Below are 23,465 nucleotides of genomic sequence, written 5' to 3' on the forward strand. Positions count from 1 at the left end.
GCCTCACCATGGAAATGTATTGAGTGGTGTGAAGTTGTACCTGCACAGTAGCCATGACCTAACATCACCATGGAAAGTTGTCCATTCTATTCTAAGTGACTTTTTAATGACCCAATATGAGTTAATTACTGCTAGTGATGCAGAAAATTAACTATTGCAAGTAGCAAATCCCATTCCTTCAGATTTTAACCGTTGTAAAGTGTTGTAAACCTCGTTTTTCTTTGTTTTACCTTAATTTATCTTTCCCATAATCTAATTTTTTCCCTCTCTATATTTCCCTTTCTGGACCTAATTTGTCACTGAATTCAGCCACTCAAATTTACACTTCTTTTCAGATCTTGCACTGTTAACTTCAAAACCCTTCAATCTGATTAATTAAGGACATGCACAATTACTTACCCTGTTCACAGATGCCTTCGATTTCCTACATTATCAGCTCTCAGTTTCAGCAACTAAACAAATCAAAAAACTAAATAAGCAAGGGAAGTCCAACTAATTTCATTCAGGTCAATTCAGTGCACTGCTACAGCAAATCATGGTAAATATATATTAAAATCTCATTTAAAAAAGTTGGAAACTAAACACTTTTTAAATTTGAGAAATGATCAACCACTACAATATAGATAAGTACAGTGACAAAGCAAGTAGCACCATTGAATTGTTCAGACCCTCAGAAGGGATATACCATCAGCCTTCGGTGCTATGAGTCAACTAAATGGCATGCAGCCACACATCAACTGGAACTAATTTAACTTTGTAGGCATATCTCAAATCCAAATATATGCCTACATAAATATTCCAGTGGCATCTGTTTTTTAGTAAATGCGGAGCAGTGCTAACCACTGCGTCACCATGGCATGGTGACACAATGGTTAGCACTGCTGCCTCACAGCGCCAGGGGATCCCGGTTCAATTCCCAGCTTGGGTCACTGTCTGTGTGGAGTTTGCACATTCTCCCCATGTCTGCGTGGGTTTCCTCCGGGTGCTCTGGTTTCCTCCCACAGTCCGAAGATGTGTGGGTTAGGTGGACTGGCCATGCTAAATTGCCCCGTAGTGTCAGGGGGACTAGCTAGAGTAAATGCATGGGGTTATGGGGATAGGGCCTGGGTGGGATTGTGGCTTGATGGGCCGAATGGCCTCCTTCTGCACTGTAGGATTCTTTGCCTCTATGCCCACACTCCCCTCTCCCAATTTACAGCCATTCAGGTCGTAATCTACCTTCTTGTTTTATGGGCAGTACGGTGCCTCCTTCTACACTTTAGGATTCTATGAGTTGCACTTCAAGTACACATGGCTGAAAAAAACAAATCTCAACTAGTTGTTAAATTCAAATATCAGTTTGAATTCTGGGTTTTCTAATGAGGGACTGCTACAAAGGAACAAAGTGTCTGATATAGTTCCGAATTCAAATTTAACCATCTACCATGGTGAAATTAGAACCTGGGACCCCAGAGCATTGCTCTGGGTTTGTGGTTTGTCAGTTCAGTGACCTATATCACTAGGCCGCAGGAGGAAGCCAGAGTTTCTAATATAATGCACAAATCCATTGGGAGTAAGAATAGGTCATTCAACTCCTTGAGGTTTGCTCCTCCATTCAATTAAATCATGGCTGATTTGAACCTCAACCCCATTTAGCTGCCTTTGCTCCATATCCTTTGATACCTTTACCTATAGAGAAGCAATCCGTCATCTCAGCTTGAAAGCTCCAATTGCCTCAGCAAACCGCCCCCCCCCCCCCCTCACCTGGTGGGGTGGGAAGTTCCTATTTCTACTACCCTATGTGTTTAAAAATAAGTGCTCCCTGATTCTGCTCCTGAATGGCCTAGCTCTAATATAAAATTATGTACCTCGTTCTTGATTTCCCCAGCAGAAAAAAATGTTTCCCTGAATCTGTACCTTCCAATCCTTTTAGCATGTTTGATCAAATCATTTCTCAGCGTTCTGTACCATTTTCATTTCTGTAGTATACAGATTAAACAAGAAGAGAAACCTGTATATGGTCTTTAGCATGGGAAAACATTCCAAGATGCTTCATAGAAGCTTAGTGAAAGGAATACCTGTTAAGGAGGGCCTTAAAGGAAGACAAGGATGCAGACCATGGTGGAAATTGGGGGAACTCCAAAGAAAGATCCCTAGATAACTAAAGTTGCAGCCTCCTCAATGTTGGAGGAAAGAGAAGAAGCAGAATACACAGGGTGGTGGAATTGAGCTTGGGCAGAGGGAAACCATAAGGTTATTTAAACAGAGGATGGCAATTTCAATTTGAGGGACTTTGGGAGTTTGTTCCAATGTAGAACAGTAAAGTCATAGAGGTTTACAGCATGGAAACAGGCCCTTCGGCCCAACTTGTCCATGCCACCCTTTTTTTTAAACCCCGAAGCTAGTCCCAATTGCCCGCATTTGGCCCATATCCCTCTATACCCATCTTATCCATGTAACTGTCTAAATGCTTTTTAAAAGACAAAATTGTATCCGCCTCTACTACTACCTCTGGCAGCTTGTTCCAGACACTCACCACCCTCTGTGTGAAAAAATTGCCCCTCTGGACACTTTTGTATCTCTCCCCTCTCTCCTTAAACCTATGCCCTCTAGTTTTAGACTCCCTTATCTTTGGGAAAAGATATTGACTATCTAGCTGATCTATGCCTCTCATTATTTTATAGACCTCTAAAAGATCATCCCTCAGCCTTCTACGCTCCAGAGAAAAAAGTCCCAGTCTATCCAGCCTCTCCTTATAACTCAAACCATCAAGTCCCGGTAGCATCCTAGTAAATCTTTTCTGCACTGTAAGGAAAGGGTGAACAGGATTTGGTGCCGGATAAAAGAGAGGCAGCAGAGATTTGAATCACCAGAAGTTTCAAAAAGTAGAGATTGGGAAACCCACCACAAGAACATTAGTCATCAGCATTCCTGTGGTAGATCTGTGCAATGTAGGGTTAATGTTACCAAAGCTGAAACTAGACCACGGCAGGACAAAGTAAGAGATTGTGGCTTGCACTCTGGTGTTCTTTTTGCTGTAATAAACATTCTTTTAAAATTTACTAACTCCATACATGAGCATGAATAAAGAGGAAAATTAAACGTTTGAGGGAGAACTACTCTGTTATTTGTCAGGAAATCATAGAGAACATGAATGTGATTTTGCATCAGGTTATAATCAGGAATATTTATCCTTGTTACTCAGTTTAAATGTCCACCCTAAACATGTTATACATTATGTCTTTAAGGCAAGGATAGATTTTTGAACAGTGAAGGAATTAAGGGCTATGGTGAGCGGGCGGATAAGTGGAGCTGAGTCTACAAAAAGATCAGTATGATCTTATTGAAAGGTGGAGCAGGCTTGAGAGGCCAAATGGCCTACTCCTGCTCCTAGTTCTTATGTTCTTATGCCTGCAATGGATTATATTAATTATCAGGTAAATTAAAGTGAGCGTTAGGCATATTATGAAACCAAAAGAGAAAATGCTGGAAAATCTCAGCAGGTCTGGCAGCATCTGTAAGGAAAGAAAAGAGCTGATGTTTCGAGCTTTGACAAAAGGTTCATCTGGACTCGAAACGTCAGTTCTTTTACAGATGCTGCCAGACCTGCTGAGATTTTCCAGCATTTACTCTTTTGGTTTCAGATTCCAGCACCCGCAGTAATTTGCTTTTATTATTATTGAGCATTAGGCTTGATCTGAGTAATCAGAGCTCTTTGTGACATGAGACTTGGTAGGCTAGGACTCGGTAATTTCCAGTTGTTTCAACTGTTAGTTTTCTTTGCCAGTTTTTGCTTCTGTTGAAGGCTCGAATTCCATGTGGTTCCACAGCATCTCAGTGACTATTCTTCATAGGAGCTTACAGTGAGCGATGGCAAGTTCTCGGAATGTGAACAAATATCACAGCTTCGCAAGACCATGACCTGGTGAAAACTAGAGGGAATCACTGGAAGGCAAACAGAACAAAGATTCTTCTCTAATATTTGTTCTTCCTAACCAGGAGTGCTAAGGTCAATTGTAAGATGCTACTCTGGCTGAGATCAACTAACAGTATATATCATTAATTAATACTGTAACCTCCCTGGCCTGTATGTCCCACTCACTCACTCACAAGTGTTGTGTTGAACTCTCTTCCAGTATAGTTTGTATGGTGTGACGGTTGAGATACAGAAAAAATAAATAATAGCTTCCTAATGGTGGGGATCTTCTTGTTTCAGGTTTGACTGTGCACTGAAGATGGACAAAAAGGTTGAAGTTATCTTAAACACTCGAATAAAACAGGTAAATATGTACAAGCATTAGCCTCTGAACACAACAGATGAGTCTGTGTTCGTGTGTCACATGAGTTGAATTCATACTCACAGTTACATATGTGTTAAAATGTGTTAATGCTGATGTTTTACAATTATAAGGTTTATACAATTTTGGGACTGTAGCATTAAATTTAGGGTCAAAAAAGGGAGTCATTTGATCTATTCTGCTGTCTACCTGATAATAAGCCTTGGTGATTTGTTTGATAGAGTTAAAAAGAAGGCTTAAATTGGACACAATGGCAGCAGCCTCTGAGTTTACTACACCCATACTCTGAATCTCTCAAAATCTCAGAAATATGTTTATGATATTGGGTTCTAAACTGCTGTGCTGTGAATTGTCCTTTTACTTTTAAGATGAAAGGGAATTGGAGTCATGAATAGCTAATTAGCATTTATACTTGAAGTTGCATTGGGGAAGAGGGCCAAGGTAACCATTTTTGAGGTCAGGCTACAGGCTTCCCTACAAAGAAATTAATATCACAGACAGTTTCCTCCCACATCCAAAGATGTGCAGGTTAGGTGGGTTGGCCATGCTAAGTTGTCTCCTGGTGTCCCAAGATGTATAGATTAGGGAAATTAGTGGGGTTAATATGTGGAGTTATGGGGATAGGGCCTGGGAAGATGCTTTGTCGGAGAGTCGGTGCACTCGATGGGCCAAATAGCCTCCTTCTGCACTGTAAGGATTCTATGATAGACAGCAATTCTGTTGTCTGCAGAGAGTAGAGGCTGCTTGACTTTGTGCGCTACCAGAGTTGGATGCAAGAGGGAGTCGGTCTATAGTTGAAGATACACATTCTGCCGAAGATCTCCAGGAGATTTGTCCTGGCATAGCCAGGCTGGAAAATGAACGTTGAACAGGCTAAATTGCTGATGTTGGATTTAAGAATCTCTCTACAAACTGAGGAAAGCACCTGAAACTGGTCACTTGAAGTTGCTACTGGGCAAATGGGAATTTGGAAACCCATTGGAAACGTGGATAATTTTGGACTGTTTGTTAAAAGGACTGGAGAGTGCAATTTGTGATAAGTATAAAAAGTGATATTCCTCTCTAGTTTAAAGTATCAGTTGCCTACAAAAATAACATAGTTTTAGCCAATAGTGCTTTTACAGTAAATGTTTTAAAATGTAAAAACTTAATGATTTGATTTATTATTGTCACATGTATTAGCATACAGTGAAAAGTATTGTTCTTGCGTGCTATACAGACAAAGCATACCGTTCATAGAGAAGGAAATGAGCGAGTGCAGAATGTAGTGTTACAGTCATCGCTAGGGTGTAGAGAAAGATAAACTTAATGCAAGGGTAGGTCCATTCAAAAGTCTGACAGCAGCAGGGAAGAAGCTGTTCTTGAGTCGGTTGGTACGTGACCTCAGACTTTTGTATCTTTTTCCTGACGGAAGAAGGTGGAAGAGAGAATGTCCGGGGTACATGGGGTCTTTAATTATGCTGGCTGCTTTGCTTGGACAACAGGAAGTGTCGACAGAGTCAATGGATGGGAGGCTGGTTTGCATGATGGATTGGGCTACATTCACGACCTTTTGTAGTTTCTTGCGGTCTTTGGTAGAGCAGGAGCCATACCAAGCTGTGATACAACCAGAAAGAATGCTTTCTGTGGTGCATCTGTAAAAGTTGGAGAGAGTCATAGCTGACATGCCAAATTTCCTGTCATTCCTTCATTTATTAACTGGAGCTCTAAATTATCTTTAAATGCTATTTTCCTTTCAGAGATTGCAACACAATGCTTTTTAACCTAGTCATATTAACCAAGTCAATATGGCTGCAGTACTTTACCTTAGCATAAGTGATAATGGTTTATCGCTATACTTTAGAGTAGGAGATAGAAAAAAGCACTGATTTTAAAAATAAATACCCCTAAATTGCCTATTCTGTCCTATATCTACTCAGTTCTCCTTTGCATTTTTCCACATTCTCTACCTTCCTGATCAATCTGTTCCATGCATTCAGTACTAAGAACATAAGAAATAGGAGCAGGAGTAGGCCATCTAGCCCCTCGAGCCTGCCCCGCCATTCAATAAGATCATGGCTGATCTGACGTGGATCAGTACCACTTACCCGCCTGATCCCCATAACCCTTAATTCCCTTACCGATCAGGAATCCATCCATCCGCGCTTTAAACATATTCAGCGAGGTAGCCTCCACCACCTCAGTGGGCAGAGAATTCCAGAGATTCACCACCCTCTGGGAGAAGAAGTTCCTCCTCAACTCTGTCTTAAACCGACCCCCCTTTATTTTGAGGCTGTGTCCTCTAGTTTTAACTTCCTTACTAAGTGGAAAGAATCTCTCCGCCTCCACCCTATCCAGCCCCCGCATTATCTTATAAGTCTCCATAAGATCCCCCCTCATCCTTCTAAACTCCAACGAGTACAAACCCAATCTCCTCAGCCTCTCCTCATAATCCAAACCCTTCATCTCCGGTATCAACCTGGTGAACCTTCTCTGCACTCCCTCCAATGCCAATATATCCTTCCTCATATAAGGGGACCAATACTGCACACAGTATTCCAGCTGCGGCCTCACCAATGCCCTGTACAGGTGCATCAAGACATCCCTGCTTTTATATTCTATCCCCCTCGCGATATAGGCCAACATCCCATTTGCCTTCTTGATCACCTGTTGTACCTGCAGACTGGGCTTTTGCGTCTCATGCATAAGGGCCCCCAGGTCCCTTTGCACGGTAGCATGTTTTAATTTGTTTCCATTGAGATAGTAATCCCATTTGTTATTATTTCCTCCAAAGTGTATAACCTCGCATTTCTCAACGTTATACTCCATTTGCCATATCCTCGCCCACTCACTCAGCCTGTCCAAATCTCTCTGCAGATCTTCTCCGTCCTCCACACGATTCACTTTTCCACTTATCTTTGTGTCGTCTGCAAACTTCGTTACCCTACACTCCGTCCCCTCCTCCAGATCATCTATATAAATGGTAAACAGTTGCGGCCTGAGTACCGATCCCTGCGGCACGCCACTAGTTACCTTCCTCCAACCGGAAAAACACCCATTTATTCCGACTCTTTGCTTCCTGTCGGATAGCCAGTCCCCAATCCACTTTAACACACTACCCCCAACTCCGTGTGCCCTAATCTTCTTCAGCAGCCTTTTATGGGGCACCTTATCAAACGCCTTTTGGAAATCCAAAAACACCGCATCCACCGCATCCACCGGTTCTCCTCCATCAACCGCCCTAGTCACATCTTCATAAATGTACTACATACACTAGTTAATTCTAAACTGTTAGTGCATCATTCCTCTTCCAAGCTTGAGCCCAGGTCCATATATTGATAACAATCTCAGACATATTAGAGTTAATTTTGTGCTTTTGTTTAATGATTTTAAATTCAGTACTTAAATGATATTGCCCCAGCCCTTCTCGTCACCATATCGAGCAGCCTCTCAGATTCTTCAGATGCCTTTGATCTATCTGTGTAGTGTCTGACTTTTGCTGCACTTCTCATACTTGGCAGCTTTGAAATGTTACAATTTCTCAGTCTTGAGAGCCCGGCATTGTTGCAAGATATACATTGTATTAACATTCTTTAGAAAGTTAGGAGACAGGGTTCCGCATACAGTTCTGTAACTGCAACATCGCTAAAAAGGGATGCCGTGCTTTGCTCAGAAGAGATTCATCATCCCAATGAAGCTAGCTCTGCAGACAATATCATTGGGTCCAGCTGTGCTGCTCACGCAAAGTTAGATCATTTCTAAAAGCAGAAAAGACACTGTTGACAACAATTTTCAAAAACGTTAAATCTACCATTTAGCAGAGCACTCGGGTAAATCTGCTACTATCATCTTGAATGTACCCAGTGATAGTAGAAGACTTACCACAGAGCATCCACTGCCTGGCTCCTTTTGAGAATATGCATGCTGGAAAGTACGTGTTAATGTTGATTTCAACCAACTTCCAGAATATGTAATATGTCCATGCATTAAAGCCTATGCACTTCGAAAATAATTTGTATGGTGAGATGCTTTGAGACATTTCAGCATTTGTTGATATTGGAGGGTGGAACAGAGAAAGGAATTTGCCCCAAAGTGAAGTGAGGAAAGTTTTAAGGGTGTCTGAACACCAGCTCAGTACTGTCTGCTTCTTGCTGGGTGATGTCCGTTGTTACGATGGGTCCCCAGATGAGATCCCTCAATTTGTTAAATTCTCGATGGAATAACCCTGGATTGGTACGCCCTGGGGTCAGGAGGGTAAAGAACTGGCTCCTTTTCTCTATTCACCCCCTTGGTTGGTCGCAACTAGATTACTTCAGAAATGATCCCATCACTTGTGGGATGCCCTTTCCCAGCTCAAATATTTCTTTGTTTCAAAAGGAGCCTAATAAACCAGGCTTTCTTGAGTTAAATAATAATGGATTTATTAGCTACTAAGTGTGAGAAAAAATAATAGCACATGCACATACATTCACACAGATTAGAAATAAGAATTGAATCCAAACATAAGTTTAAAAAAATACAAATCAGTCTTTGACTTGTCCATGAGGAGTAGGTGCTGAAGTATTGTGGCCATTGAGATTCGTGATTCCAATAGTGCTGACTTCAGCAGTTGAGTAGTTGGTTTTGAGATTCCAGTGTCCTGAAACTTAGATGAGAAGTTGTCTTGCTTCCTTTTCAGCTGTGGCTTTGCTGACTTGGCTTGCTTCAGCAATCAGAGCGAGACTTGTGTGTTTTTTTAACCTGCCTCAGAGCAGCAGGGATGACTGCTGATGTATTTTTGCTTCAGAGTCACCCACTTTGATGTACCCAACGCTCGTTGTCACAGTGGCGAAGAGCGGTACTTCTTCAGGGAAGGCATCCCTAGACGAAGGGTCATCTAGACTCAAAACGTTGGCTCTATTCTCTCCCTACAGATACTGTCAGACTGCTGAGATTTTCCAGTATTTTCTGTTTTTGTACTAGTCAACACAGACCAGGTTTTGTAGCTGGCTTTTATCCCAGTCTCATATATTCTTGGAAGATGAAAGTCCACACACTGGTCTGGGACGTTATTTACAGGATATCATTTCTGCTGCGAAGATAATTAGCTTCCATTATCTCCACTGGTGATGACAGTTTTTGAATGGCTTTTGTGCCTTTGATCTGTCCCCCTCTGAAAACAGCATGTGACTTCCATTGTAGTATCACCCACCAGAGCAACTCAGACAGTGCCTGAATTGACATTTCCAGAATTTACATCCTCAGTCATCTTGTATATCCATTTTTAAAAATGCCACTTAATTAAGGGTTCAGTTTGTCCATACATAATACAGGGTTTTTCGCCATCATTGTGACACCACAGAGGCTTGAAAGTAGGCTATCTGCCGAGCATCTCAGCTACATTGCCCATAATCACCTGGGGGAAATAAAAGGTTCACGAATGTCATTACCTCTGACATTTTTTAACTCTTTTGAAGATACAGAGACTTGCTGGAGTACCTGTCCATAGGGGCTGTTTCTTGCCAATGTCACCTCCACACCATATTTATCAAGGGGCTAAAATTCTCCTCTTATATGTGGTGATGATTTGCACATTGGACACAGGGATAGTGGAATATGGGATTAGAGTCATTGTGCTGATTTTTGCTTGTCCTGGTTTTCTAATGGACAAACAGTGGGTGGTGAAGGAAGCTTACACTGCTCCATGGCTTGAGGCTCGTAGCCACTTGCAGTTTAAATACTTATGGAATGTGCTTTTATTACAAAATCACAGAATTATACAGTGCAGAAGAGGCCCTTCTGCCTATCGAGTCTGCACCGACATGTGAGAAGCACCTGACCTACCTACCTACCTAATTCCATTTACCAGCACTTGGCTCATAGCCTTGAATGTTATGATGTGCCAAGTACTTATCCAGGTACTTTTTAAAGGATGTGAGGCAACCCGCCTCTCCCACCCTCCCAGGCAGCACATTCTAGACCACCACCACCCTCTGGGTGGAAACGTTTTTCCTCACATCCCTCCTAAACCTCCTGCCCCTCATCTTGAACTTGTGTCCCCTCATGACTGACCCTTCAACTAAGGGGAACAGCTGCTCCCTACCGCCCTGTCCACACCCCTCATAATCTTGTACACCTTGATCAAATCACCCTTCAGTCTTCTCTGCTCCAACGAAAACAACCCAAGCCTATCCAACCTCACCTCTTGATTTAATATTGTCACATGCATCGGCATACAGTGAAAAGTATTGTTACTTGCGCGCCATACAGACAAAACATATTGTTCATAGAGTACAGAAGGAAGAAGGAAAGAAGAGTATGCAGAATATAGTGGTGCAGTTACAGAAAGGGTGTAGAGAAAGGTCAGCTTAATATATGGTAGGTCTATTCAAAAGTCTGATGGCAGCAGGGAGGAAGCTGTTCTTTAGTCGGATGGTATGTATTCTCAGACTTTTGCATCTTTTTCCCAATGGAAGAAGATGGAAGAGAGTATGTCTGGAGTTTCAAAATTTGCTACAATATGAATGTCATTTCCACTTTAAGAAATTTTTGCTCCTGTTCAAGACCTTCATGTTCCTGGTGCATGACACAGCTAGGAACACACCAGGTGCACTTAAACAGTAACACAGTAAAAAAAAAACTGGGAAAAGTCCCCCTGTGCAGGCTGCACAAAGTAAGTAACTGACTACATGTTTAGCCAGTGCCACAGAGGTAAAATATCTGCCCATACATGGGCCTGGTGATATTGGTAGTCAATTTAATCATAGTCCAGCTTGATCCTGTCCTCGGCTAGTATTCACAAATGTATTCTTTTGGCAAGAGCCATTTGTGAGAGTTTACAAACTAAAATTCTGACTCGCCTTTCTGTCCCAGCCCACAGATAGTGAGGTAAGTTGTTATCCTCTGGCTGCTCTATCAGTTGATAGAAGCTGACTCAGTACAAAGAGAGCAGTGACTCTGAACCGAAACTTTATCTTCTTAGTTATACCCACTGCAGTTATCAACTGAACCATCAAGGGGTGCTCTCTGTTAAGGGAGCTTAACGGCGTATGTTAGTTATCATCTAGAAGTATCTTCCTTGCATTGATGGATAAAGAATCATAGAATGGTTACAGCACAGAAGGAGGCCATTCAGCCTATTGTGTCCAAGTGCTCTCTACAAGTACAACTCAGTTCATTGCACTCCCCCACTCTTTTCCTGTAGTCTTGCATTTTTTTTCCTCAGATAATTATCGAATTCCTGTTGAAAACTATAATTTAATCTGCCTGGGTGCACCACTGTCTGAGGCTGTGCATTCCAGATCCTAACTACACGCTGCGTAAAACCATTTTTTCTCATGTCGCCCTTGTCTTTTTTTGTCAACCACCTCAACTCAATGCCCTCTAGCTCTTCCACTCTTCTGCTAACTGGAACAGTTTTCCCTGTCTGCTCTATCTGGATCCTTCGTGATTTTGAATATAGAATCATAGAATCTGTACAGTGCAGAAGCAGGCCATTCGGCCCATCGAGTCTGCACCAACCATTATCTCACCCAGGCCCTATTCCCATAACTCCACATACTTACCGTGCTAACCCCCCTGACACTAGTGTCAATTTAGCAGGCCCATCACCTAACCCGCACATATTTGGAGTGTGGAAGGAAACCAGAGCACCCGGAGCAAACCCACGCAGACACAGGCAGTGACCCGAGGCCGGAATTGAACCTGAATCTCTGGCGCTGTGAGGCAGCAGTGCTAACCACTGTGCCACCGTGCTGCCTCTTTTATTTGCACTTCAAGGCCCCTTGATCTTCAGCATTTTTCAGGATCCTACCGATCTTCGTGTAATCCTTTGTCTTACCTCATACCTCATATATTACCTCATACTTCCCATATATCTGTCAAATCTCCTTTTAGACCTTCTCTCTGAGGAACAACCTCGGATTCTCCAGTCTAACACATAACTGAAATTCCTGGAGCCATTATTGTATATTTTTCCTGCAACCTCACTTATGCCTTCATATCCTTCCTAACATGCGATGCTCAGAACTGAGCACAATACTCCAATTGAGGTCGAGCCAGTGTAATAAAGGTTCACCATGACTTATTTGCTTTAGTACTATGTGCCTCTATTTATAAAACCAAGGATCTCATAAACATAACCACTTCTCAACCTATCCTGTTGAATGATTTGTTTATGTATTCCTCAGGCCCTCCTTCTGCACCCCCTTTAGATTTGTATAATTTATCCTATATTGCCTTTCCTCACTTTTCCTACCAAAATGCATCACTTCCCACTTTTCTGCAATAAATTTTATCAACCTCATGTCCACCCATTCCACCAGCCTATATTCTCTTGAAGTCATTGGCGTATATGTAAATAACTGAAACCCAAACCAATACTTGGGGCACTCCACCGGTTACACCCGGCCGTCCCAAAAATATTGGAAAAGCACTTATTTTCTTTCAAAAAGTTCATTGTCCACATTTTAATTCAGCCTTGCTGCACTCCATGCTGTTGATCTATTTGTTTGCTGAACACTTATCACTGGTGCATTTGTTTTATCTGTTACTGACTGTTGTGGGGTAAAATAGCCTGTAATTGTGCAGGATAATGTTCAGTGTACAGGCAGCTAGGACAAGTTGAACCACTTGCATCGGAGGTAGTTCTGTATCCTAACAAGGGATCTATGTATAAGATTTAAAAGTTCCTTTTCAGTTGGAGGGCGACACCTATAGGTAGTTATATGCTGCCATCACTCGATAGAAAAGCTGCCATTGCACCTTGAGATTATTTACAGTTTGATTCAGTACTTCATTTATTTTAAATGGCTGTATAAAAGTTAAGTTGCTAGATAGTATAGTCCTGGGTGCTGGCAGGATTGCTAGGCAGGGAGAGAGTGCAGGATGAAATTAGCAGATGAGAGATTTTGAGAGCAAAATGGGACAAGCAGAGAGTGGTACAGATGAATCGTGTACTCCACAGAGAACCAGGCCTGGGATTGGGAGACAGAAAAGGGATAACTTCCCAATTGCAAGACAAAGAGATTGAAAGCAAAACGACCAGCAGGCCATGAGTAGAGAGAGAGATGTGTTAGTATCTTGACTTTGCTGCCTTTAGAGCCATAGGAATAGGAGATAGGCTATTAAGCCCTATGAGCTTGTTCTGTATTCCTACTAATAATTGATAGGAAAGTTAAATTATTTCCTGCTAGCAAGTGCCTAGTTCATTGATTCTACTGGAGGGAACAACCAGTTTGAAAAGTGACTTTTGTATCATCTGGTTAGTCGGTTCACTATTTCTACTCTGGTAAAACAACAGATATTGTAAAAATGACTTTAATATTTGGAAAGCAGAGATGTGAGCTTATGTTGAACCAATTAATTCATACAAAAAGGCTATGAACAACATAGGAAATTAAGAAAGCAGAAACCAGTACCAATGCCAGATCTTTATACTTTAATTATTTTGAGGCAACCATTAAAATTAATTCTATAAAGTTACATTTCTTGCTTTGGTTTCTGGAAATTTTAAATATATAACATCGGCTTCCCCTCAGATGTCCCAGCCAGTAATTTGATCAAAGAGGCAAATTGTTTGTGGTGAAGGCACAACTGCAGTCATGTTGAAAATTAGTTATACCTGAATCTTACAAAATCAAGCATAATATCTGCCAGCCTTCTGACTGTTCATTCTCATTATTATTTATCTTTGTTATTGATTGGTTTGGCAGTTCTTGGTATAAGAGAGAAGAGGGAGGCTTGGGGATATCCCAAAAATCGTCTTTAAGCAATCATGTTATAAATAAATACACTTTCTGAAATTCATTGAATGTTAGCTGAAAATCTGCAGAATGTGGAGCAAGTCAGCAATCAACAGAATCCGGTGGCTGAGATGCACCAATATTTGAAGGAAGCTATGGCAAAGGTCATGGACCTTGCTATGTAATTCTCTTTTCCTTGCCTCACACTAACTTTTGTCTCTTTTTTCACACACTCATTTTCTTGCTCTCACTTTTTATTGCGTACTTAATTCTTTCGATTTTCTCTCTTGCTTCCCCATCTCTCCTATTTTCCCTCCGATTCTTCCTGCTTCAGCAATATTACACACAAAACTGAGGGGTGGGCTTTCAAACTGAAATCTTCACCACAGTCTGGACTAAATCTTTCACATCCTTTTTTAAGGCCACGTGCATCTCTGGTTTGCCCCAATTTTTCGTACAGCATGTGAGTGCTTTCAGCTGCATGGCATGACAAATAAAAATCATAGTCAGCATTTTGTCAGTCATCTGCAAACTAATGTTATGTCGTAAGACCATTAGGGATTAACAAACAGTGTGGAGAAGCTGCTGGTCAATTGTTGATCAAGTCTGTGTCATGGGGATATTGACAATTGCATGTTCACATAAGCAGCTGTTGTTAAGTTTAAAACCCATCAGGGCATACTCGAACTGTTTCCTCATTTATATGGAATGTGGCTTTGACCACCAAGGTTGTCAATTTTGGCTCAGAGGAAGAAGATGCTAATTTTGTAATTGCTTGCAAGAATCCTCTTGCTATCACCTCCTTGATTTACAGAGTTTATGTTAATACATGAATCAACAATGATTTAAAGAATCCAGCTGAGATGGTGTTAATTCTTTTCAATACCAGAACAGAATGTGCTTGGATCAACTTGTAATGCTTTACTGCTCAAATGTTCTCAAGCCTACTTGATCAGGAGAGGTGATTGCTGACGGAACTTCAGTCACAGGAATTCTCTTTAGCCTTACATTCTATTTTGCTTCATCCTCCATCTTTATGGAAAGTGTTGTCTGAACCAACACAAGCTATGACTGACCCAGCCCCAACCTCAACTCGGCTGCTTTGGACACAAAAAGTTGTATGACTCATGGATGTGCATGTGAGAAAATTCAGTCCTTTTTTTAGTAGTCACTCCAAATATGATCAAAGCATGTGTGACATTTGACAATCTGAACGTAGGGTTGGATTGCACCAGGAAATAAGAAGGCCCTTTTCTTCAGCCCAGCCTCCCACTCGCTCAGTCCACAGAATCAAATTGCTTCAAAAGGTGACAGGACACAATAACTGCTGCTGAATCTTTTGCCTTAATAACCAGTGCCACTTACAAGCACTCAGCACACTGACCAAGAACGGCCATGGCCATTCACTGAACATTCACTGTAAAGTGATGCAATCTGTGTTATTATATGTACATTTAACAACCCATGCCCCGAGAGTGTATGGAAACTTAATAAAAAACATTAAACTCCACCCCAACCCCAAAAAGAGTGCCTCTTAAATTTAACAACCTACAAGAATCTGAAAATGTAATATTCACCACCTTTCTCTCCCTTCCCTATGTCTTACTGACGTACAGTTTTATTATTGAAGGCGTCCCCTCATTGCTCCACTAAAGTATGTATTCTTCACTTAAAGTGCATTAACAGTTGTTTACCTCTGGGGATATTATAACCACACCTGATTCTGTCCCAGCCTACTATTCATACAAGGGCACTTACCAGTAAGATTCAGATTTGGGAATAGTTACTGACCTTTTAAGTCTCTCCAATGTTACTGCCAACTTGTAAAGAAACAGCTATAGAGCTTTGGGGAAAGGGCAGGGGATGGGACTAATTTGGGTGTATCTTGTAAGCAGTTTCCATTGTTCTATACACCAGTGATCCCTTCTTGGATACAACAACCACAATGTCGTGAGCCCAGTGGATTCAGATTCTGGAGCTCTGCACTTGTAAAAGATCATGACTGTCGGTGGTTTTATTCAATTGTGACTGAACACAAGCAGAAATGTCAGATATAAAGCTGTGGATTGCACAGTTCTGTCAAATGTCACATTTTTAGCTCATTGATTGTGCGGCAACCATTGTTTGGGGTGGTGTGTGTGTCGGTTTGACAAGTAAAACCACATCCCATCTCTATTTCTTGTAATGGACTTGCAATCTATGGCATAGTTTTCTCAAAAAAGCTTCACCGTATCTGGCTTTCTAACTTTAGTCTTGTAAATCCTGATCAAGATGATGAGATTAATAAACACAAGTGCCTTAATCTTGCATACAAGGTTTCAATTTCAAATAAAATATTAGAATTCATATGCTGCAGACTTAGCTCCTTGACGATATAATGGAAAATGCATTTCACTCGCGAACCTACCTAAGGATCTAATATGACACATCTGATCTGATTCTCTAACTCGGAAACTGCAATTTCCTCTTTTATAGATTGTCGTTATTCATCATTGTGGTTTATCATTTCGGAAAAGTTGTTTCTTTTCCATTCCCTACACATGCATACAAAAGTACAATGGTCATCTCTGTCTAAATCAGCAACAGTTTACATTTATATAGTACCTTTAACACCATGAAATGACCCAGCACATTTTACAGGAGCATTATGAAACTTAAGTATGATGCCTAGCCACAGAAGGATATGTTTTATCAGACGGTGAAAAGCTTGATCAAAGAGGCAGGTTTTAAAGAGTGTCATAAAAGGAGGAAAGTGGGGTAGAGAGCCTATGTAAGTGAAGGGTATTCCAGAGCTTGGGATTTAGGCAGTGATCGAGCAATTCATATAGGGGGTGCACAGGGAAGAGAACTAGAGGAGCACAGATATCTCAGAGGGTGGGACAGGAGGAAATTACAAAGATATGGAGCAGAGACCATGAAGGAGTTTGAAAACAAGAATAAGAATCTTAAAATAAATAAGCTGCTTGAATAGGAGCCAATGTAGTTCAGTGAACATGGCAGTTATAGAGGAAAGCTGCTAAGGGTTGGGATAAGCAACAATTGGGAGAGTTGGAAGCAGGAGTCACTGCCCCAAAATGTCTCCAGTCAGGCCATCTGGCACTAACTTAGAGCCTAGACAACTAAAAGCGTGGCAACTGATGGTGGAGCAATTGTGGTCGAGATAGAGGAGCACTGGCATTTCAATGGGTGATAGGGCCAGAGACGATGACAAGGGATAGCAAGGAGTGAGGCCAAGAAGAATTTGAGCACATGGATGAGAATTTTAAATTTGAGATGCTGCTTAAATAAGAGCCAGTGTGTATCGGCAAGCACAGGGATGATGGGTGAATGGGATTTAGTGTGAGGCAAGATACAGACAGCAGAGCTTTGGAAGATGCAAGTTTACAGAGAGTAGAATGTGAGGCGCTGACCTGGAGTGCACTGGAAAAGTCAAGTCTAGAGATAACAAAGGCATGAATGAGGGTTCCAACAGCAGATGAGCTGAGGCTGGATGGAGGCAGTGACGTTACAAAAGTGGAAATAGGTAGTCTTCGTGATCATCTTGGGAATAAATATGGCACCCAGACTGCGTAAAATCTGTTTCAACCTCTAGTTGTCAGGAAGAGGGGAAGGAGTCAGAGGCTAGGGGACGAGGTTTGGGACTGAAGGCAATGAATTTGGTGTTTCCAATGTTGAGTTGAAAATTTCTGCTTATCCAGTACAGGTGTTGGACAAACAAACAGTTTAGAGATGTGGTGGTGGGGTAGAGCTGGATTTCATAAGCATGCATGTGGAATCTAATATGGTGGTTTTGGATGATGTCACCGATGAAAAATATTTGGGACCAAATGTGGATCTTTGAGGGATACCAGTGTTAATGGTGTTGGGGGTGAAAAGAATAACCATTGCAGAGATATTCTGGCTATGATTAGGTAGAGAAAAATGGAACCAAACGTAGTTCAACAGTGGTGGAGGGGCATTGGAGGATGGTGTGATCAACCATGTCAAAGGCTGCAGACAGGTCAAGAAGGAGGGATGGTTTACTTTAGGATGGCATTTGTGACTTCATTGAAAGGTATTTCGCTCCCATTGTTGGATCAAGTTATATTCAGAATATATCGCTGTGACCACTTTCAGCCCATCCTTTCTCTTGTCATGAATCACATGCTGCAACCTATTCCCCTAAGCCTACTTATTTGTGGCTCTCAGCTGTGGGCTGGTATTAGAACTGGGATTCTATGATATTCCCTTTCCTCTTTGTCCATTGAGGTAAAGCAAGGAACTGCCATTAAGAATAAGGCTGCCTTAGAATCCATTAGGTAAGTAACACTTTTCATAACATTCTTGTTTTTGTCTAGCCTTTCTTTCTCTCCTTTCTGGGGAAGTGCCTTGCTTCCATTATAATTGCCTAGAGAGGCACATCTTAATCCAAGACCATGGGGGTGATTCTCCCTAAAAAAGTGCTGAATTTGCATGAAAACGAGTAAATCTCGCTGTTTTTTTCAGCAGGAGTTTCAAAATGAATCTCCCACATTCTGTGCACTGCAGAGCGCACTAGCGTAAATCACATTGAAAATAAGTGGGCGGGGCCTATTCCCACTTGAGAGGCCGGCAGCATAGTGCTGAGTGGGCCACTGCGCATGCGCTGATCTGTCAGTGCCAGGATCAGCGCATGTTCAGTGACCCCTGTCGGCCGGCCTCCCGATTACTGGCAAGGCCCACGACCCCCGCATCGCCGGCCATGCGACCCCCCCCCCACGACCCAATCGCTGCCCCCCGACCATGTCCGGGCCCAGCCATGACAATTTCTTCAGTAAAATTGTCTTGAATTTACTCGAACATTTTTTATTGTCTCTTTTCCGTCAAAATATCAAATTTGGGGATGGTTGGAACCTATCTAATTCACTTCCATTATAAAGTATGTTCGCCGTTCACAATTTCACCCATCGTGAAATTTCGCAGAAATGGACTCCCATGAAGAGCAGAACTTTACTGTGTTAGGTTATGGAGTACTGAGGCAAAGTGAGGTGTACATTTTAGTGTTATGCTGTGTTATAACAGTCATTTTCTCTCCTTCTCAACCTTTCTGCTGCAGAAAGACCCAAAAGAGGCCATAATAATTGCCATCTCAGTCCGGTCTCTCTTTGATATGCAAGAAGAACATGAGTTGTTCTTGACAGAAGGACTGGAAGAGTTTGAAAACTTTCAAATCACCAATGAAGACATACCTCTGAAGGAAGGCATCGCTTACCCATTCACCAAGGTAAATTCCTATGCATGTCCTGGGTCAACCTCCAATAATGCGATGACCTTTCTGCCTATCACAGCAACACAATAGCACATTGGCAACATTTTACTGTTTTGGGTGTGAAATTTGTTTAAACTCCTTGGTTCTTTACAATCCTTGAATACGTCATTGCCATTAAGTTTCAGTTTCTATGATAGTACCCTCACATGATTCCTTTCCTACATGTCCCAATTCAGCTAATACATTTCTTGCAGATAATTCAGGGTACTTCATTTTGTGAAACAATTTGGGTGGTCTTGATGTGATAAGCCATTTATAGGTACCCATAATAGTTTCATTTTCATGCATAAAAACTGAGTACTTGAAGAATGGCAACAGCAATTTATAGATAAATGATCACTTCTCACCCCCTCCCCCTCCCCCTTAGCCCTCAGATTGCAGCCCAATTTTCTTTATTGTCTCTTTCAGGCCATTCAGATGGTAAATAATAGGTTACGGGCAAGAAATCCTGAAGAAAAGCAACTCTTTGAAATTATCCTTCTCTCAACTCACAGCGCTGAAGGTGGGGTGCGGATCATTAATAGTGTAAATCATTATGGTGAGTTGGTGCACACAACTGCCGTGTTCACAACAATTGCATTCATTCTTACATACTTTACCGTAGCTTACCCTTTACATCTCTCCTGTTGCATGTTGTAAAGAAAGGATGTCATATATATGAGAAGTATTCTTCCATTGATTTTTAATTCATCTTGCAATTGCTTTTAAGTATTTTAACTTTCCCGATCTGCTCTTTATCTATTTTGTTTTCAAAAGCCTGGAGCAGATTACCCTGGGATGTCTCCTCTCGTCAGAGGCAATAATCAAGCACAATACCATTCTGCATATGCAAGCATAGACCGTGAGGGTTGAAAAACACATTCAGTCCTGGAGCGTATCATATCCAAGCTTAAACCTATTCAGAAATGTGTTGTTTTCAGCTGGGATCATTGTATCATGATCAAGAACAGAAAGGCTGCTGATCCTTTTTCCTTTCCTAGCCCAGGGATGCTGAAGACAATTGCAGTTGCCCAACTATAGCCTTGCCCGAGATCAACTAAATCATTGGGTGGTGTTATAATTATCAGCACCTTGCAAAAAATTTCTCATTTTTTGTATCCGGAGTAATTGTACATTCTATATCAACATTGGGAGCTATCTTGTCAGGACAGTGATGGTATAAAATGATTCTTATTTTTGTTTCAATCACTGGTGTTATTTATGGTCATCAGGTTTCCTTAACTAATCCTGACAAGTGTTCTCTTCTACGAATGCAGCATAAATGCAAGTGGTTCAAATAAAGTAAAACAAAAAGCATCCCCTGCAACATATAGCTGCTTTAGCAGCAGGACCTCCCATGTTTTGATTTGATTTATTATTGCCACATTTATCAGTATACAATGAAAGGTATTGTTTCTTGTGCGCTAAACAGACAAAGCATACCATACATAGGGAAGGAAAGGAGAGAGTGCAGAATGTAGTGTTACAGTCATAGCTAGAGTGTAGAGAAAGATCAACTTAATCCGAGGTAGGTCCATTCAAAAGTGTGATGGCAGCAGGGACAGGGAAGAAGCTGTTCTTGTGTTGGTTGGTGTGCGACCTCAAACTTTTGTATCTTTTTCCAGACGGAAGAAGGTGGAAGCGAGTATGTCCGGGTTGCATGGGGTCCTTGATTATGCTGGCTGCTTTTCCGAGGCAGTGGAAGTGTAGATAGAGTCAATGGATGGGAGGCTGGTTTGTATGGTGGACTGGGCTTAATTCATGACCATTTGTAGTTTCTTGCAGTCTTGGACAGAGCAGGAGCCAGACCAAGCTGTGATACAACAGAAATAATGCTTTCTATGGTGCATCTGTAAAAATTGGAGAGAGTCATGGTGGACATGCCAAATTTCCTTAGTCTTCTGAGAAAGTAGACGCGTTGGTGGCCTTCTTTACTATCGCGTTGGCGTGGAGGGACCAGGATAGGATATTGGTGAAACTTCAAGCTCTTGATCATTTCCACTTTGTCCCCATTGATGTAGACAGGAGCATGTCCTCCACTATGCTTCCTGAAGTTAATGACTGTGTCCTTCATTTTGTTAACATTGAGGGAGACATTATTGTCATTGAACTAGTTCACCAGATTCTCTATCTCTTTCCTGTACTCAATGTGTGTCAATGCACTAACAATAAAGCCAATGTTATGTTTATGAGTTAGTCATTAACATTTGCAGTTAATACAGTAATTCTTTGAATACGCTGCATATTTGTGGTAAGATTTGGTAAATGACAATATGATGGCTACAACATTGTCTGAACCAACTAGAAACAACCTTATGCATGAATTCTGGGAGCCAGCATGATTTTCTTTTCAGCAACTGTAAGTAACCTAGTGAAGCTTTGAACCAGAAAAATTAGGGTTCAACAACTAATCTTAAATAACTTTGGAATGTAGGCATCTGTGCAAGCTGAGTTTCAGTGTTTCTTGGCTGTGTCACCAAGTTGAATGCTGTGGCTAAAAGCACACTCTATCATTTTTTGGAGAGTAAGGAAAGACAGTAAAGAAACATCTTGCATTTATACAGTGCATCCCATGACCTCTGGATGTCCCAAGGCGTTTTATAAGCCAGTAAAGTACTTTTGAAGTGTTGTGACGTGGGAAACGTCGCAGCCAGTTTGCACACAGCAAGATTCCACAGCAGCAATGAAATAAATAAGCTGGTTTGTTAATATATGTTGATGAACAAATGTTGACCAAGACACGAGGAAAGGTTTCCAGCTCTTTGAATATTTTATTTCACCCTGATAGGGAAGACAGGGCCTTGGTTTAATGTCTCACTTGGAAGACAGCAGCTCTAACAATGCAAAACTCCTTCAGTGCACCGTGAAGTGCCAGCCTAAATTTTATGCTCAAGTCTCAATAGTGGGACTTAAACCCATAACTTCCTCATGTAGGTGATAGCACTAACGACTGACGCCAATTTAGGAACAGGTAGAAAATTTAGCAGTTGGCAACAAGGTCCAGCCTGTGCATCAGCTGTTAGTCCAGATTGCTGATAAGAGTCTGCATCTTTTATTCCTAGATTTGGAGATTAGCAAATTTTATTTTCTAAATGGAAGCGATCCTTCAGTGTACCTACACTCACATGACGTGAAGCTGTTTCTTTCAGCGAGTGAATCTGCAGTTTGTAATGCATTGAAAAAAGGTAAGTGTCTTGATTTGTGAAGTTTGTGCATTATACAGAGAAAGAAGAGCTCCTTGAGAACTTTGCACTTGAAATTCCACCGAAGAATTTGTGGGTTATTGGGCATTAGGATGAGATTTCTTGAAAAATGAGATAGCTGGAGGAGGAATCACGTCGAAGGATGTGGGATAGCATTGAGGAAATTGCATTGTGATTGAAAGACACCCAGAGGAGGGGATGAGACTCTTGTACAAATAATTGAGAGATACTCATAGATAATTGTGCAAAGCACCTGGTGAACCCAGAATAGTGGCTGCTGCAGGAATGAAGTGTCCCTTGTGGAAATGTCTGCGTACCCTCATTCCTCACATTTCTGGGGTACATGTTATTCACCTGAGCAATGAAGCAAGCCTGGCTAATTTTAATTTCCTCACCCAAGCTCTGGAGCTCAACTGTGATCTTGGAGCTGAGGTTCACTAGCCTCATGAATATAGTCATAAAGGGAAAAGGGAAGACTTGCATTTCTACAGCACTTTTCATAACTACTAGACATTTCAAAGTTCTTATGTTCCATGAAGTACTTTGAAGTGTAGTCATTGTTGGAACATAGGAAACAAATGCACATACATGCCATTCATATATGAATTAAAGTGCAAGTTTTCTTTCCCCCCCAAAGACATTCCTGCAGCTCTAATGCTACATCACGAGTGTCAGACAGCAGACGAACATCTAAAGGTGGCTTTTGATGGGGACTCAGTGTTGTTCTCAGATGAGACTGATGTTGTATTCAGAGAGCAGGGTTTGGACGGAGTCATCAAGTATGAGAAGGACATGGAGCATGTTCCTATGGGAGAGGTGAGGTTTATATTTTAATCAGAATTTGTTGCATGATATTCAGAATTTTGCTTCAGTGCTTGGCCATGTTCTCTGTACTCCACAATTATACCTCACACTTCACCCTGAAGCATCTTAGCTACATCCTAACACCTGATAACAGTTTAACCGAGCAGCTGTAGTTCTTCAGGCAGAATAATGGAGAACTGCAATCAGGAGATTT

General features: G+C 41.5%; 1 protein-coding gene across 1 annotated transcript in view; it reads left to right on the forward strand.

The window, feature by feature from the left end:
* Positions 1–23,465, forward strand: part of LOC144489722 (cytosolic 5'-nucleotidase 1A-like) — a 43,911-nt gene that overhangs the window by 14,277 nt on the left and 6,169 nt on the right. The window contains exons 2-6 of the mRNA XM_078207575.1: positions 4,196–4,259; positions 19,053–19,220; positions 19,674–19,803; positions 22,307–22,429; positions 23,085–23,263. Coding sequence (XP_078063701.1) covers positions 4,196–4,259; positions 19,053–19,220; positions 19,674–19,803; positions 22,307–22,429; positions 23,085–23,263 — 664 coding nt within the window. The remainder of the gene's footprint in view (positions 1–4,195; positions 4,260–19,052; positions 19,221–19,673; positions 19,804–22,306; positions 22,430–23,084; positions 23,264–23,465) is intronic.

This window comes from Mustelus asterias, unplaced genomic scaffold (genome assembly GCF_964213995.1).
Source record: "Mustelus asterias unplaced genomic scaffold, sMusAst1.hap1.1 HAP1_SCAFFOLD_2474, whole genome shotgun sequence".
NCBI classification, from domain to species: domain Eukaryota; kingdom Metazoa; phylum Chordata; class Chondrichthyes; order Carcharhiniformes; family Triakidae; genus Mustelus; species Mustelus asterias.